General features: G+C 36.1%; 2 protein-coding genes across 2 annotated transcripts; both read left to right on the top strand.

Annotated features, from left to right (window-relative positions):
- The first annotated feature begins 3,204 nt into the window (after nucleotides 1-3,204).
- Nucleotides 3,205-4,029, top strand: LOC147516694 (uncharacterized). Its single transcript, XM_086593355.1, has 3 exons — nucleotides 3,205-3,387; nucleotides 3,504-3,664; nucleotides 4,014-4,029. Exons 1-3 carry the CDS (start codon nucleotides 3,205-3,207, stop codon nucleotides 4,027-4,029), a joined length of 360 nt encoding a protein of 119 aa, XP_086449481.1.
- Nucleotides 4,030-14,154: 10,125 nt separating this feature from the next.
- Nucleotides 14,155-15,230, top strand: LOC147516693 (uncharacterized). Its single transcript, XM_086594612.1, has 2 exons — nucleotides 14,155-14,590; nucleotides 14,641-15,230. Exons 1-2 carry the CDS (start codon nucleotides 14,227-14,229, stop codon nucleotides 14,907-14,909), a joined length of 633 nt encoding a protein of 210 aa, XP_086450738.1. The 5' UTR covers nucleotides 14,155-14,226; the 3' UTR covers nucleotides 14,910-15,230.
- Nucleotides 15,231-19,224: the final 3,994 nt, after the last annotated feature.

Genomic DNA, 19,224 nt, shown 5'->3' with positions numbered 1-19,224 from the left:
AGTCCTAATTAATTATGTTTCATGTTCCTAATCTATACACATCCAAACAAAGAATAATAAAGATTACAAGAAAGACTTTATTCAAATCAAGAGAAAAAAATTGCTGATAAAAAGGCTAGAGAAACAAGCTACGAGAAAAAAACTAAATAGGAACTAAAAGTCCTAATTCTTGAACTTCTAAGTATTCCATATTCTCGAGTTCTTCAATTTACAACTATTGTGCTGATTTCAAAAGTCTTCTTTCTCTATCTCCCCAGTATGTGCTAATTTCAAAAGTTTTCTTTCTTTTGATTTGTATTTACCATAAAGTTTAGAGTATTAAGGGAGAAGGTAATGCAGGTCTAACATTAGTACGTTTGACTGTGACTTCCGAGATTGACAAACCATACATTTTACGTATATATACCAACCCTAACTGTTTATCAACTCAATCTAATTCCTCATCTAGGAAGAATGTTAAGTTATTTATTTTAGTCGTCACTATCTATATACTATCCACATATTTTAGTATTTTCCATAGAACGTTAGTAAGTGGATCTAAAGCTTTAAACCTTACATGTATAGTTTTGGAGCTTTGAACTTCTCTTTCATATGAGCATTCTTTATCAATAAAAATTTTCAAGTAACTATTTTCACTCACCTAATCCTCATCTACTAGCTGTATTTTATATAATGTGTTTAAGACTTATATTTCCTTTTTATGTAGTTATTAGCATGCCTCATCCATGCTAACGGATAAACTTCTTTTGACATAATATTAAGATTTCAGCGCATCCTAAAGATGTTAATGTAGTTACTTATTGATGGATCTGATAACCAAGTGTTTTTTTCCCCTATATTCTATATTGTTTTTATTTGTTTCAATATGTGGTTTTTATTTGTTATTCTTCACTCTTAATTTCCTAAGAGCATTTTTAGACCAATTTGTGTATGGGTAGACATCAATGATTCTATCTATAATATATTTAGAAGTTGACTCCACTTACTTGGTTGTTATTTGGTTATATTTGAATAATCTGATAAGTTCATGGTCGTTGTTTAAATTTTGAATGGGGTTCTTGGTGTTAGTAGTGTACTCAGGTGGGAATAAATTACTTTGTACATATTTAAGGTTTGTGTGTTAGTAGTTTGCATGCCGATGGTATTTTAGAGTTGATAAATTTCTCAGGGAGTGTCAGTGGCGCTGCCAGAAATAGGAGATTCTTACATGGAAACACAAATAAGAGATTCTTTAACAGAAGGTGAGTTAGTAGACTAAATGAGGTTTTTTTTTTATTTTTTTTATTTTTTAGGGTATGTTTTTATGTATATATATATATATAATAATAATAATAATAATAAGTAGACCTCGCAAATCTAATACGATATAACTGAGTTAGGTTGTGTTTTGTGAAGTTGTTGGACTATATATTCAAAATTTGAAACTGTACTTCTAAATTTTTTGGTCGCACTAATTTTATTGTGTACATATGTTTATCTTGGAATATTTGTGCCGTTCAGACTACCATTTTTCAAATGCATACTTAAAGTAAAATGATGTAAACCTACATGATAATATAAATACTTGAGGGAAACCAAAAAGTTCCATGATATTCAAAGACTATTAATACTGAGTAGTTGAGAATGCTCCCAGTGACCCACGTCAGCCCCCCATTTTTCTCTAAGACCGACACATCAGATTTTACAATAATTCGAAATAAAAAAAGTAAATCTACACCCTTTTTTGCAGATTTCAATTGTTCATAACTCAAAATAGATAAAAACCAAAACCTCTATTTCCATACTCTCTTTTCAATTGTACAAAATACCCCAACTCTGCAAAAAAAAAAAAAATCTTTTCAAGCCCTCTCTCTTATTCTTCTTCCAAAATTAAACTAATTCTTTTTCCAAAATTAAACTAAGGTTATCCCTTCAAGCCCTCCACACACACAAAAAAAAAAGATGCAATATTTTGTGTCATGAAACACTGCTGAAGATCTGGATGACATTGAAGGTGTTTGTGATTTCTTTCTCTTCCTTTATTCGGTCATTTTCCTTATTTGTATTGGAGCCAATATGTGCTCTCAAGTCTCAACTTCATTTTCTTTCTTTATATGTAAACCTAGAAAAGAGAGAATAATGTGACACGGTGGTATATTTGTCAAAAGAGTAGGTCAATAGTTTGTAGTCTTTTAGATCCTCTTACTTGAAATAGGTGGTTAAGATTATAAGTATATGTTTACTTTAGAGATTTTTTAAGTTGGATTCTGTAATTTTCTTTTTAATGACAAGTGTTTCTCTTTCATTGCGTGAGAGAGGAGGCGATGTGAGATCTCCGATATCCTTATTGTTATAGTTGCTTTTCATTCGAATCTTCATATTGGTATCTTTTCTTACCGAGATGGGTAAATGCAAGGTCAGGGAAATTGGGGAGAATGACACCGATGGATATTTCGTTAGCTCTTACCACTTTGCTCTTCTTCGCTATCACCGTTGTTTTCGTCTGCGGGGATGCATCATTAGAAAGATGAGATATTCTTTCGGACTGAATGGGTGTAGGGTGGACTGGTTAACGCAATTAGATCCCTCAACACTTCCCGTTTTAGATAAAGGAGATTTTAGTTTTTATTACCAAAGAAAATAGTTATAGAGAAATCTGCATAAGTTTTAGAGGAGTTTTTTTAAAAGTTTCTAACAAAATTGATTTTTAGAGAAATCAATAGTTGACATGGATACTATAGCGTGCATTCAAGCAATTGTTAGAAAAGGGAAGAAAAAGCAAGCGAAGGATGAGGTATATCGTCTCAAACAAGCCGAGAAGAAGACGAGACGCTTGAGAAAGCACTTGCTACTTCTGGCCGCTATTCGATCGAGAGTGGAAAAGAAAAAGCGTAAAGAAAAAGAGGAACAACAAATGCTTAACGAAGAGGGAGCCGCAATAGCATAGGCGTAGCTATGCATGTCCTCCTTGGAGAAGACTCGGATGAATCTTGCAAGATTTTACCGCAATGGATGAAGGTTAATTTTAATCCTTGGAACCGCGCGCATTATATAGGCCTTTTATGGGAGGGCGAAAAGCGTGCCCCGTAATCGTGGGCTATACAAGTTATTCACTTGAAGGACTCGAGCGGGTGTCAGATGCTTATGGAGGAATGTCATGTAAATGGATTGATTGGGGGATTGGTAGGTGGTCATTGTCACAAGATATATTTGGAAAAGAGCGCCATGCGCCAGATTTTGAGGAGAGAATACGTGGCACGACAGAGATCTCGGCTGGGCTTACATGTCCTCCTTGGAGAAGACTCAGATGAATATTGCAAGATTTTACTGCACCAGGATGAAGGTTTCAATCCTTGGAACTGTGACAGCAATATAGGCCTTTTTATGGGAGGGCGAAAGAAGGCCCTGGTAATCAGGGCCATACAAGGTATTCACTTGAAAGACTTGGGCGGGTGTTAGATGCTTATGGAGGAATGGCATGTAAATGGAATGATTGGGGGATTGGTAGGTGGTCATTGTCACAGGATATATTTGGAAAAGAGTGCCATGCGCCATATTTTAAGGAGAGAATACGTGGCACGATAGAGATCTTGGCTGGGCTTATTGCAGCTCAAGTTGTTTCTTCCATTCAAATTGCGGAAGATGCGCATGCTGAATCCATTCTCATCAATAGAATGTTAAGAAGGTAAGAGTTGTATTAGTGGAATTTCGGTAGAGGTCTGATCTCTGTAAAGAGGTTTGATAGTAGTCTTCAATAAAGTGTTAAACTGATGTTACATTGCCCTAATTATCTGTGTAAACCAAAAAGTCGGAAAATTAGCTACATGATTTAGGTGCTCTTGCTTAAATACAACTATCAGTTTTACCAGACAACCAGGAGCCGAGACTGCACCCTAACCCGTACAACTTAAAAGAAGCTTGAGAGCACAACACACGAGATGACTGTTGGGTCATAATTGATGGAAAGGTAATTTCCCGTGAGTAGTAACTAACAAATATTTATTTTCCTTATTAATCTTTAACTCTTTATGTAGATTGCCATTGTTTTGATTGTTTTTTTACTATTGCAATAACCTTACCAACATTATTGAAGTTTCAAGTCTCTCTCACACACAAAAAAAAGATGCAATATTTTGTGTCATGAAACATTGTTGTGCGCCCCTTATGTTTAACGAATTAAACAATTTTAAATTAATACATAAATCTTCATCTCCTATTCATGCCCTATGTCATTCAACCCAAGCCTTCTCTAGATTTCTCAAGGTCGAATTTTTATCTCTTATTTCCCTTTTTTTTTTACTTACTAAATGAAACTTCTTTTCTAGCTTTATTTTGAGTTGTATTTTGGCTTAGGAATCCAAGTAATAATATAACTTGGAAACCATTTCTAACTTGAATAGCTCTCCTATATAAATAATTAATAGTCTCTGGTATGTGGTGGTCAATGCATATTATTGGTCGCCACTTACTAGGTTCAATCACAAAAAATACTTATTACCTCTTACCAGCCAAACCTGTATAACTTTGTTCTACGTTAGTGCCATTAGAAAGTCCCTGCTATTATGGAGCTTATTCTATTCATAGTGATTCTTAGAATATATAAGGCTTAGATAAAGTTTAAGTTTTGGAAGTTTAGTCTTTTGGTTTACTTACCAAGAGTTGGCATGGGGATTCAACCTACTTGGACCGGTTGGATGTGCGAGGCAAGTAGTGTAACATCACGCTTGCACATCTCAACCCAACTTGGAGGTTGAAGTTCCAATCTTTGACGACCAAGAGTTGGGGATTCAACCTACTTGGACCGGTTGGATGTGCGAGGTGAGTAGTGTAACATCACGCTCACGCATCTCAACCCAACTTGGGGGTTGAAGTTCCAATCTTTGATGACACTTCGTCTCCATGATTAGATTGTAAAACAAAACCCAACCTTCCTCAAACACTACAAAGTCTCTCACAAAAAAAAGTCTTTGAACATATCATCTGTTCTCATAAACAACGTAGGACACCAATCTAATTGTAGAAGTTCAAAGTCAGTAGATATGAATAACTAGGTTAATACTTTTAGGTATCTGATATATCTAAACTGATGATTAGTATTATTCTCCCATGAAGGTGGAGCTGAGGTGATATTTTAAATCTACTCTTTGTTCTTTGTTTATTGAGAGGACGGGTTCGGAAACTTAGTTAGAAAGTCTCTGCTGTTATGGAGCTGATTCTGTTCATAGCTATTCTTAGAATGTATAAGGCTCAGTCAAAGTTCAAGTTTTTGAAGTTTAGTTTTATGGTTTACTTACCAAGAGTTGGGGATTCAACCTACTTGGACCGGTTGGATGTGCGAAGCGAGTAGTGTAACATCACGCTCGCGCATCTCAACCCACCTTGGAGGTTGAAGTTCCAATCTTTGACGACCAAGAGTTGGGGATTCAACCTACTTGGACTGGTTAGATGTGCGAGGCAAGTAGTGTAACATCACGCTCGCGCATCTCAACCCAACTTGGGGGTTGAAGTTCCAATCTTTGACAACACTTCGTCTCCATGATTAGATTGTAAAACAAAACCCAACCTTCCTCAAACACTCCAAAGTCTCTCACAAAGAAAAGTCTCTGAAGAAGAAAAATCAGTCTCCTATTCCTGTGGAAAGTTATTTATATTGCTTTTATTTTTGTTTTTGTTTCATGGCTTATCAATCGATTTAAATCAACTCTTTGTTCTTTGTTTATTGAGAGGACGGATTCGGAAACTAGATACAGCATCGTGCGCCCCTTATGTTTTTGAATTAAACAAAGGTCATCTTTTCTTGGATATGATAGTTGGCGGGGGTTAAAGCTTTTCAGTATATGATTAATTATCACGACAAAGGGAAACCTCTATTTTTTCATGTGAGTTAACATCTCACTCTTTTTCTTTTAAGAATGGGATACTAGATTAAGATGCTTTGAATAAACTGTGGGTTTGCCTTATAATACAATTTTTTTTGCATCTCTTTTAGATTTGCTTAACGTAGTGGAATGTCTTATTTATATTCTCTTTTACAAATAGTTTTGGAAGAAGATGATATCTTATTTTGGCATTGGTTTCAGGTTGCTTGCTCTGTCCACTTCAAGTAAACGTCAAACTGTTCAAGTACGTACAAGAAGAATGAAGCAATTTCTTGAGCAACTCACCATCTCGACAATGTTATGTTGAAATAGGTAGGGAACATGGTTCCTTTTCCTCTCTAAAACACTCTTTTGAGAAACTATGTTCTCTTTGTTTTTTTTTTTCAATCCAATTTGTTGTTTTTATTTTGGTATATTAAACTATTTTTGAATATAATTTGTTGTTGATTTGTATTTTTTTTCCTCTTTAGATAATATCATATATTATGAAGTTCCTCTTTGCTTCTGATAAGCACCTGATTGTCTTTTGGTGGTTAGAAAATATATACGAGTAGTTTACTGCTATCAAATGTCGAGTAAGACATTTGATATCATATAAGTTTACTACTTTTATTTGGTACCAAATGTCCTTGGCCATTTGAAGAGATCCAATGCCTTGAAATGTGGTGAACTTCTTAAAACGAATTCGTTGTTGGAGAGGTATGATATAGTGGAAATTCAATTAAAGATTTTTGGACAAGGTAAATCTATTTTATTTGTTGAATAATTTTGATAAAAGGATGCCTCACAATGTATAGAGGAACTAACAGTCATGACGTAAATTATACAAATTTTTAGTACATTTTAAACGCGCTAGAGAAACTAATGCCTTCTTAGGGAAGGAACTAAATTGTCTCAAGGCGTAAGGGTTATTTAACTGTTCTGGCATTCTTCGAGACGGTTAAGTAACTGAATTAAACAATGAGATATCTATATTGTTATGATTTTCAGGTTATGACAGGATTTAAGTTTATGAAATGTTGAAAATACAGAGGAGACTCTGCTGAAATTTTTGTAAGATTATCCTGTCTTTGTTTAGTTTGGGTTTTGCTTAGTTGGTTTGATCACGTCCCGAATTTCATAATGACTGTAGATGCCATGTGTCTTTGGTAATCAGTCATTATAAAATTTGGGGCGTGATATAGTTGATGGCAGATGACATGCACCTTGGTATTGTCTTAATATGGTAAAATATATAAGTAGGAAGCTAGGAGTTACATGATTCATCATGGGTTAGGGGTAATGAATCAAACAGTAGCTAAACTTACTAGCAATGTTTTTGAGTGTGGTTGATGATGTTATTTTGAACTTTGCCCCTCCACTGAATGTATAGTGGAAAAAACTCTCTGGGGTATTTATGATACAAGTCATTGAATGCATCTAACAAGGTGTTCCTCTCTACCTATATTTTGGCACATTTAACGTCTAAAGTTTCTATATGTTTTGGTGATGATGAGGTATGTTGGCTAAACTTTTTGAGTGATTATATTACAAATTGGTTCACGGGGGATTCTATAAACTGCTCATTCCATTTTTTTTTTTTTTTTTTTTTTTTGAACTTCTATTTACTCACTCTATCGAGTGACTTTATATATATAATGAAGAGCTTTTGTGGATTGACACTTTTTCTGCGAAGGTCTATCTGAATACTTTTCTTTGTTTCTGCAGAACACATTCAACTATAAAGAAAGAAGTCGAATGAACACATTGCTTGGGAAAAATAAAATACATAGTAGAAAACATTCTTATATTAGTTAGTTTAAATTGGTACTCGCCTCTTGATATTGTTGTGTTAAAGTTGTAGTATTATTCTTTTATATTAATATATGTATCTATCAGGGAACATTTGCATAGGTTTATCTTAGTTTTGCCTATAAAATGTTTTTGCTATGTTTTGATATACATCTCACATATTCTATTACTATCTTGATAAACAACGCATTAAAATCAAACAAGAGGATGAATAACCAAATGCCAAGAAATAATGTCTAGGAATTCAGGTAATTTACTCATTCATTGATAGCCATAAATAAAATATTTAAATAATAAATAACTGACGCTTAAAATTATTCTTATTGCAGGACAGATTGCGATTGACTCATCAATGGACTCCTGACATATACAACGAAGTGCGCCAAAAAATTTACGTTGCACACATACAAAAAAATGCTCAAGTTATATGTTAAAAGTTACTTTTATTAAATATTTTTGTTATTCCAAGGGATAATATACCTACATTAAACTCACTTTTCGGTCATTGTCTTTCATTTAAACTATTTGTGATGAAACTTACTACAACAACCACACTTTGTAAATTGTCTTTCCAATATGCAACATATGTTGGTAGTCAATTTCACTGGAGCCTTTTAGTAAAACCCCTTAAAAAAAATTAGAAAAACATAAACCTTTCAAACAAAGTATACATATATTATAAGCAATGAATCATTAGCTATCAATATACATATATTATTTATTCAAGTAGACTTTAGGCTTTTGAGTCATTAGCTATCTATGTAGCAAGTCCAGCCATAGGCCGGGCCAAATGGCTAGTGTACCATAATAGTTGAGTAATATGCTCATATGGATTAATTTTCTTAAAATTGAAGTTCATACACACAACATAATTCATATTTGATATTTCTTAAATTTTGTGGGAGTCGATTTCCTCGATTTTTCGGTTCACAAGTTAATGTTTAATGTATCTTAAAGTTAAAGCAATCGGTACTGCATTTTTCGACCCAGTTTGGTACATTTGATTGATTTTCTAACCTGATTGTTTTGTATCTTCTTAGATTCAGGTGTGCTATTAATCTAATATAATGCTGATTTTCTTTCACATGCGTTGTTTTACTATATTTTTGTTAGCCTTAAGCTACTTCATTGATACTTTCGTTCCGCTTACAATTACAAAAGGAATGATTTCTTAGCACTTGGTTTCTTTTGCAACAAATTGAAGATGAAAAATCTAAAAAAACATCATATTTTGGTTATGAATTTGAAGGTCTTGGTTCTCCAAGTCATGGCTCAGTCCTGAAGGTTGGACGACTCATTGATTCTTATCTAGCGGAAATTGTGCCTGATCGATCCATATCTAGATCTACAGAAATTCATTGCTATCATTGAAATCTTGCCTGACTATGCCCAAGTTATTGATGATGGACTCTACAGAGCAGCTAATATATATTTAAAGGCAACTTATCCAACTTTTTGTTTTTGTTAGTGTTGCAGTCTGAATTCATTTCTAATATAGAGTTATTCTGTGATTCAGTGTTAATTCGACTCTTTCTTATGTTTTACTTCACTTTATTTGTGATGGGGTTCTAATTAATAGATTTCTTTCGTAGAACAAAATTGAAATTTTTATCACAAGTTTGTTTTGAAATTTTCATGTCTTTAAGAGTGATTTTGTTTTGTAATTGCACTATTAGTAAATTAAGTATTTATTTGCCTTCTACCACGGATCACATTCTACATTTGTCTCTGATGGTTTTCAAATATTAAACCATGAAGAGGAGTACCTGAGTTTTTTTGGAAAAAGGGTCATTGAATCAATACATATATCAGTGCTTATGCTTTTTACGTGCTAACATGAATTAGCAAACGATGAACATTCTTATTATCTGCTTTGAGGACTGTACACAACGATAAATAGAAGTTGGTATTACACACCAACTTTGATAATTATCAGGAAATCATAAACTGGACACAAATGCATTGATCCAACCCCAAAAAATAATTAACGGGAAATAGGATAATAATGAGAAATCGCAAGTTGGATGCAACAATATTGAACTAACCTCAAAGAATAATTAAAGAGAAATCAGAAAATAGATGCAACACTGCATTGAACTAACTCAGAATAATTAACGGGAAATAGCAAAATGGATGCAACACTGCATTGAACAAACCTCAAAGAAAAATTAATGGGTAACCGGAAAATGGATGTGAGTGCATCGAACTAACCTCAAAGAATAATTAACGGGTAACTGGAAATATGAGACTGGATGTAAATGCATCGAACTAATTTCAAAGAGTTATTAATGCAAAATCGGAAAATTGGATGCAAATGCATTGAACCAGCCAACGTCAAAGAATATTAATGGGAAATCGGAAACTTGATGCAAATGCATTGAAGAAATCTCAAAGAATAGTTAACGGGAAATCGAAAATTGGATACCACATTGCATTGAACTAACCTAAAAGAATAATTAATGGGAAATCAAAAATTCGATGCAAATGCATCCAACTAACCTCAAAGAATAATTAGTGGAAAGTTGGAAACTGGATGCAACTGTATTGAACTAACGCCAAAGAAAAGTTAACGAGAAATAAAAAATTGGATAAAAATGCATTGAACTAATCTCAAAGAATAATTAACGGGAAATAAAAAACTAGATGCAACTGCATAAACTAACCTCAAAGAAATAATTAACGGAAAATAAAAAAATTGGATGCAAATGCATCAAACTATCCTCAAAGAATAATTGACGAGAAATTAGAAACTGGATCCAAATGAATTTAACTAACCTCAAAGAATAATTAATGGAAAATTAGAAGCTGGATGCAACTGCACTGAACCAAAGAATAATTAACATGACATCGGAAACTGGATGCAAATCCAGCTAACTAACCTCAAAGAATAATTAATGTAAAATTGAAAACCTGGTGCAAATGCATCGACTAACCTCAAAGAATAATTAACATGAAATCAGAAACTTGATACAAATGCATTGAGCTAACCTCAAAAAATAATTAGTGGGATAAAAATTGAAAACTGGATGCAAATGTAATGAACTAACCTTAAAGAATAATTAACGGTAAATTGGAAACTAGATGCAACACTGTAATGAACTAACCTCATAGAATAATTAACAGAAAATCGAAAACTAGATGTAACACTGCAATGAACTAACCTCAAAGAATAATTAACGGGAAACCAGGAACTGGATACAAGTGCATTGAACTAATTAACCTCAAATAATAATTGACAGACAATCGGAAACTGGATGCAAATGCATTCAACAAACCTCAAAAAATAATTAACGGGAACTCGAAAACTGGATACAAATACATCAAACTAATCTCAAAGAATAATTAACGGGTAATCGGAAATAACATGAAACTGCATCAAACTAACCCCAAAGAAAAATTAACAGAAAATTGGAAAGTGGATGCAACTGTATCAAACTAACTTCAAATAATAATTAACGGAAAATTGAAAACTGGATGCAACTACAAGGAACTAACTTTAAAGAATAATTAACAGGAAATCAGAAACTGGATGTAAATGAATAGAACTAATCTCAAGGAATAATTAACGACAAATCAGAAAAAGGATGCCAATACATGGAACTAATCTCAAAGAATCATTCAGGTGTAATCGAAAACTGGATGCGAATGCATCAAACTAACATCAAAGAATAATTAACTGAAAATCGAAAACAAGATGCAAATGCATTGAACTAAAGTAAAAAATAATTAACGAGAAATTGGAAACTAGATGTAAATGCATTGAACTAATTAAACTCAAATAATAATTAACTTGAAATAGGAAACTGAATGCAAATGTATTGATCTAACCTCATAGAGTTATTAACGCGCAATCCAAAACTAAGTGCAAATTCATGGAACTAATCTCAAAGAATAATTAACAAAAATTGAAAAATAAAAAATCAGAAACTGGGTGTAATTGCATTGAACTAACCTCAAAGATGAATTAACAAAAAATCAAAAACTGGATACAAATGTAATGAACTGATCTCAAAAAATATTTAACGGAAAATCAGAAATTAAATATTAATGTATTGAACAAATCTCAAATCATCGTTGTTTTATGTGTAGTGGAAATGTCTCGACAAGTATATGATTGAGAATGACTTATTATTCAAGTATATTCAATATGAATTTCGTCTCATTGGGCATTCTCATAAAATTTTTATTAAACTTCCATTATTAAATAACAAAAAGAACTCGAAGGGTTTTTATAAAAGTGCATTATTATTATTATTATTTTATGGAGAGTGGTTTTCATGTTGCAAGAAATTTGGATGAGTGACCAATGTAATATTCATCTCATAAATAGATCTATTTACATAGTTCAAATATTTTTTAGAATAATTTAATATACCGGCACCCTGGCACCCGTTCGTAGGACGGGTTCAAAAGCTAGTTTAACATGGTATAAGGCCCTTTGGTTTCTAAGAGGTCTCGGATTCAACTCCTTCAATGCTCGTTCATGTTTGTGTAGTTGGGTGTGAAGCTAAAAGAAATCAGTAGGCGCCTTGAAGAAGTGGATGAAGCCAGGAAAGAATAAGCATTTCATGGACTCTTGGTTTCAACGTACCGAAACTAACGGGTTGTCATTCTCCCTCAAAAATAAACTCCGCTTCTTCCTAGCTGCCACTGTCCACGGCGATCCCTCAGGCTCTTTTCCTTTCATAAACTACTAGTCTACTACTATCTTGAAGTTGCCACTCAAAATTGATTGCCCAGACCACAGTTCTGTCCATGTTCTGCATTCCTAATGATAGTTCCAATGTAACTGATTGATCTGAGAACTAAAACTGAAAACCGAACGAACAATGCATGATGTACTTGAAAACGACTATATATACCATTGGTCTTGATTATATGTATCTCAAGAACTGATTAAGAACCCAACCAAAATTGCACACTGACACAAGTACTCGTGTAAATTTGAAGGGAGAACATGGTCATATCATTTGCCTAACAATTCGGAAGGAGCAAAGCTTCCTCTGGTTTTGACTTTTGACTGAGATAGAGAACAAATAGGTTCCCACAACTCGTTATTCACAAACAGTGGCGGAGCCAGGGGGGGCCCAGGGTACGCCCCGGCTCACCCTCAATTTTCCGGAAAAAAAAATATACTATCAGTCGAACCAAAAAAAAAAAAAAAAAAAAAAAAACAAATAAAATAAAAGGGGAAAAAAAACACCATAAACCCAAACAAAATAAACCCCTCAGGCACTCCACTTCTCCTCCTTAACTCCCTTCTCAATTATTCTACTAAAAAGTTTCTACTCTTCTTGACTTCTTGTGGAGTAACTAGGTAAGACTCACATTATTTAGTTTCTTGTCTTCTTTTTGATCTTTTTGTACTGATTCCTATACCATATTATTTAATGGCAACTCTTACTTAATTTCTTGTCGTGAATTTACTAAATACTTAGGTTTGCAACTGTAAGGGCAATTTGTATGTTGTCTATTTTAGGTCTATTTCTGGTTGTATTTAGGAGTTTTTTAGGGGAGTCAATGTGTTCTAGTGTTAATTATGGTTGTCATTATTGTGACTACCGACTGAGACCTGAGGTGTGTTTAATTAAATGGTGGAGTTTACTTTTTTTAGTCAATAGAGGTTGTGTTAGGGACTTAGGGACGAGTTTTTATGCCAGATGCAAGATCCCAGCATATTGTTGTTCCTTATGAAGATTGAAAATGTTCCAACCCATGCTAGGGTGTTGGAAAATAATGATTAAAATAGGTCCTTATGTGGTATGTGGATATGATGACTTTTGGTCAAAGATTGTGGAAATGGACTCGTTACTTTCGTTAGTGAAGTTGGTAAACTCCGTTATGTGATCTTGGTTAATGGGACGTTTGGTAGTCGCTTCTATAGGTGTTCAAGAAGGAATTTGCACCGTGATCTTGTTCTACTAGCGTTTTCATTATATATTTGTTCAGTGGTAGGTTTTAAAATGTTAAAATGCTCCTATTGAGATCTTTTACTCTCGCAACAATACTCTGCTTGCCACCCACGCCTCAAGTTTCGCAAAGGGTTGTATACCTTAAGCGTTGGCATTTACCCTCTCACTTCAATATTCCTCGTTGTCTAGTTGTCTACTGTTTTCTACCGGCTCTTGCCCTCTTCTCTGGACATTACATTTTAGAGACTCTTGATCCAATGTTCCTATTGTATTATTTTATAAGATATTTGATGTTCGAAATATAGTTATTTTGTGGTTGGGTTAAGTTTGAATTATTAGTTAAAAGAAATTAGTTATTATTAATTATTTTTTTGTATGTTTGGTTGTTTGGGTGGCTCACCCTCACTCAAATTCCTGGCTCCGCCACTGTTCACAAAGGAGCCAAGGACACGTTGAAATTGTAGCAACATGATAACTAATGACAACAAAATGCTAACCACATTCCTGGAAATCAAATGACATTCTACGTAATTTAGTATAAAACCTATATATAGTTATCCTTCAATCTCTCTCTCTCTCTCGCTTCCCTACCAAGAACATCCTAACCACCTTATTGCTTATTGCTTAAGGCCGAAAAAAGATTAAACCTACACATATGGGACCCGATGGAGAACAAAGCTGATATGGATGAAAAAGGTTCCATCCAACATGTACAGACAAAGAAGCGTGGAGCCTTACATACTATCAAAGTTGCATTGTTCATGCTACGACATAGATCACACAAAAAGTCCAACTCCATGCATGTAGACGTCCCGTCAAAAGATCAATGGAAGAGAGTTATTAGCGCAGTTAGGCCTTTACACCACGAACGCATCCAGAACCATCAGCAATCCCCACCGCCAGAGGTCACGTCTGCACCAGTCACCCCGGCCCACTCATCAAGTCACCATTACACCACCAACACCTCCAGCACCATCAACAATCCCCACCACCGTTGGTCACATCTGCACCAGTCACCCCACTCATCAAGTCATTGAGTCATGCCGGTTCTTCACCCTCGGGATCATGGGCATCAGCAGCCTCGCCCACACCATCCTCGTCTAGGTCTAATGATACCAGGAGCCTATATTCTTCAACTCAAAACCTGCAAGAGCTTGATAATAGTGATGGTTGCACCTACAAGTTTGTATTTGAGGATGAAGATGAGGGTGAAAATGATAACGTAAATGAAGATGAAAATGGTGATCAGATGATTGATGTAAAAGCAAAGGAGTTCATTGCCAATTTTTATGAGCAGATGAGAATTCAGCAGTTGGACAATACAAATGAGAAGATTCGGAAGCATTAGGGGTGGTGATAACGGTGAACATGCAACTATGCAAGCATGGCATATTTTGCAGTCTTGTTCATTCTTTACGTCAAAACAGAAAATGGATTAGCATTAGTTAACAGCGAATGCTCCAAGAAGAAAGAGCAGAAAGGAAATTAACACAGCTGGGCTAGATAGGCTAGTATTATTCATTTTGAAAACAAAGGTCACCTTTTGTTTAAATTTAAATTCTATTGTCGTACCTGTAGGAACTATTACATGAAGGAATGTTATTGAAGAACTTTCGTATGAAGAAAATGTCTTATTCATGAAGGTATGTAGTTTAACTTCAATTAGGTGTGTTTTGGCTCTTATCAATTTACTTCATCTCTTTTTCTTCCATGGCTTTCTATTGACCAAGTCTTTCCTTTTCTTCATTGTATGTGGCCACGAAAAGGGTCAAAACCTATCATTTAGAAATCAAGATTACTGTTGCCCCTATCCTTTCTAGTTACATCAAGCAGTTGGAGAAAATGAATGCATATGCATGCATTTTATGGAGTTAAACAAACAATTGAATCCATAATGGTTCGAAGACTTCGAACAATTCATAAAGTTGCAGGTGCCAACTAGCAAAATTGGTAAAGCCTTTTGTAAAGGTTTGAATTTGGATTAACCTTACAAACGTAGGCTTCAATGGAGGAGATGTGGATCTGGGATTGGATTTGACCGAGTTCGTATGGACGAACTGTCTACGTATCAAGCTCTCTCTCTGGGGAAAACTTGAATCAGGTCAGACATAGTTCCTCATCCTCTTTATATAGGCAAGGTGCCTGCGCCTAATGCTCTCCCGCGTCAGGTCAAATCCAGGTCTCCAGGTCACTCACGAGCCATGATGGCTAGTTAAGGACATTTATTGCATAACATGCCTGAAGCTTCGGTCTTGATGGCTCTAATAAAGACATACGTTACGAGCCATTGTGGGATGAGAGGAGTGAGTGCTTTGGAGGTCGCTTTTGTTTGAGGTCGTTTATTCGACTTGAGTCACTTTGAAGCGATCTCGTAGGACGAGTACGTGAGATCGGTTGGTGGTGAGATCGTTTTGGGCGCGAGTTGGTCACTTTGGTTGCCTAAGTCGAGTCACTATGAAGTGAGCTCGGAGGACGAGGATTTGAGGTCGATCGGTTGGTAGTTCTGTATGTGCAGGACACGTGTCTGATATCCATTGGTTGTGGATATTAGTCCTTCACATAGCCCCATCTCATTAGGTCGCTTTTTATAGAGAAGCAATCTTATGAGAAAGAACGATAGCACCTATGCGGCACATTCGAGGGTGTGGGCAGTTCTGAAACTATATAGGAACCGCTTCATTTTCAGGTGGGTGAAAATATCCTGTTCTTGAAAAGACAAGACATTAAGAAGACGTGTCGGTTAGGGTTCAGCGCAATAATGGCCTGCATTGGGAACTGAACGGGCAGTGTGTATAAGACGGTTTGGGGAACTGAAGTGTTACTGTTTTGTTTCATTTTCTTCGGATTTTTTGAGATTGTTGAGTGCTTAGTGCTCAGGTTAGTGCTTTTTCTTCCATTTTTCTTTCTCTCGCTTTGATAGATAAACTTTGCTTGTTTGGTTCTTTCGTTTTTTGTTACAAAATATGTCTGATTCCGATGATACACAGTCTGATGAGGTTAAAGTAGAGTCGGTAGGGTTTGAAAGTGAGGAAGAATATATAAGATCTGAATCTGTAATTGATTTGGAGAGTAGCTTTGGTCGTGATGGGTTCTGCTTCTAGTGGGTTGCCCCCTAGAGTTGTAGATTAACGTGCTATGGAAAGCTTTGCGGATTTAAGGGATGCTTATGATATATATAGATGTGAGCGACCTGGAGATGAATGAAGTAGGGGATGATGTGGACGCCTTAAGAAGCGTGTTCGTCCCACAGGGATATGGGGTGGTAGTTTGTGAGGGGCAATTGGGAGCTGGCATGAGGATACCGTTCGAAACTTAATTACTTGTAGCTTTCTGAACTTTTGTAAGAAAGCGCCATGCCAGATTGTTGGTAACACCTAGTGTTTGCTTAGAGTTTTCGATATGTTGAATGATATATAGTGGGGAGTACCACATTGAGGTCGCCGATATTATTGAGCACTTCGCTGTGAAGCGATCTTGTGCTAATAATTTTAGTTTACAAATGCTAACGAAGAAGTCGAGCGTTCTGGATGGTGTGAGCAACGAGCCTTGGGAGAGAAGACTATTGTTGTTAATTGGAAATTATTATGCTAGTGGGTTTGGAGTTCATACTAGGGTTTGCAATTTTTCTGGTATGTTTTTGTGCCCTTCAGAGTATATTGAGCAATATTTGTTTTACTGAACTGACCTTGGAACTACTTGTCTTGCAGAGGTCGCTATTACAAGGCGAACAAACCATGGGTTGATTAAGAAGTTCGCTAAGCTTAGTTGAGTTGAGAAGCAGGAGAAGTTGCCCGCGCTGAGGTAGCGACCTACTTTGTGGAAAGGGGAGGTCGTGAGATAAGGCTGAAGAGAGGGAGTCAAAAGAAAAGAGCTCGCGGTCAGGTCGATAGTGAGTCTTCTAGCGAATTTGTCATGGAGAGGGAAGATAGTGGAGTTGTAACTAGGGAGGTTAGGAATAGGAGCTGGAGTGGGCAGGTGAGGGAAAGGGAAATGGTGGCGCTCTGGAGAAGGGTGTCACCTATGTCGATCCAAACACTGGTGAAACTCAGTACGTGATGAGGTTTGACTGTAGCTTCCAGTCGGCTCCTATTGCGAGTTGCTTGCTGGATAGCATTGCTCTCAATGAAGATCGACAGAACCTGGATGCCATGGGAGACCTTGCCACGAACGTGAGGGCAATGGACCTTGGGTATTGCCTGGTAAGTGTTTGTGTGATTTGGCTTTTAGTTGTGTATAAGTAGAATGATTTATTGATGTGTGAGTGTAGGAGTGTAAAAAAAAAAACCGTTGACCCATCACCCGGTAGGGCACCTGGTCTTCACCCGCCACCTAAACCCACATCAACCCAAAAACAGACCCGCCCCGTCCCGCCCCGCCACCATTTCTACGCAGTCGGGCTATGGGTGTAGGTTATATGCTTAAACCCGACCCGTCAAGCTGCTCGACCCATACCGTATCAAAATTCATTGACTCAACCCTATTGACCCGCACAATTTCAAGACTCAAACTATAATATTTTTGAATTTTGTTTATATTTTCTTTTAATTTTTGTAGGAATTTTGGAGATAAAAAACTTATGAGTTCAACATCAATTTTAAATATTCAAGTTTGAACATTGGGCAAATATCAAGAGTTCAAATTCAGCTTTCGAATTTTGGAGAAAATGAATCATTCATCCTTGTATTAATTTCGGATTCTTTTAGTTTATATTTTATTATTTTGTACCATAGATCCTTGCTCCTATCTTCATTTTATCATGCTATGGAAAATAATCAATTTACAAATGATAAATCATGAGAATGAAAATTCAAATTTTTAGATATGGCTTTGGGTTCAAGTTCAAGTTTTTTTTATTTTTGTTTATTTTTCATTGATTGATTCCATTTTTTTTTCTCTATGTTGTGAATTGGAAAGATATTACTTGCAGAATTAGAATTAGAAAGTTTTTTTTTGGGTGAAATTGGGTTAAAATGATAATTTCCACCCGACTCGGATGACCCGCCCAAAACCCGCCCCGTAAGCTGACCCAACAGGCCGGGTGATGGTACTAAAGACACACTTCAACCCGCCCCGCCCCATCAGGACCACTGGATTTGTATCCCCTAAACCCGCCCCAACCCGCTCCATCACTATTTGACCCGCAGTTGACTCGGCCTGCCCCGTATTACACCCCTATGTGAGTGCAATGTTGCTTTGTAGGTACTATATGGGTACTAGAAACTAAAAGAGCTGGCCATGATTGCTGAGGCTGAAAAGAGCGAACGAGAAAAGATGAGAGAAGAACTAGAGAACGTTCGTACAATTCAAGTGTCACTTCAGGCTAGTTATGACAAGCTGAAGAAGAAGCATGATCAGGTTGTTTTGGAGAAAAGCATCTTGGCTAGGGTGTTGGAGGAAGCAAATGATGAGGTGGCGTTGTACAGGGGTTACATGGAGAAGGCAACGGCTGCAGCCAAGACGGCGAAAGATCCCTATGAGGCTGTTCGGAGAGGCAACTGAGCTGGCCAAAAACTATAACGAGTTGGAGCAGAAGTATCTTGCTTTACAGAAGGAACCAGAACGTGGGGCTCGAGGTGCAATAGTGTTAGACGCACCTGGAGATGCTAGTACCATTCTTCCTGTACTTGAAGGTCCTATTCCTTTGAATGATGTTGGCTCGGATC

Source organism: Coptis chinensis, chromosome 2, assembly GCF_015680905.1.
Source record: "Coptis chinensis isolate HL-2020 chromosome 2, ASM1568090v1, whole genome shotgun sequence".
NCBI classification, from domain to species: domain Eukaryota; kingdom Viridiplantae; phylum Streptophyta; class Magnoliopsida; order Ranunculales; family Ranunculaceae; genus Coptis; species Coptis chinensis.
The sequence above is the reverse complement of the archived record's forward strand: the minus strand, read 5'-3'. Positions and strand labels throughout refer to the sequence as shown.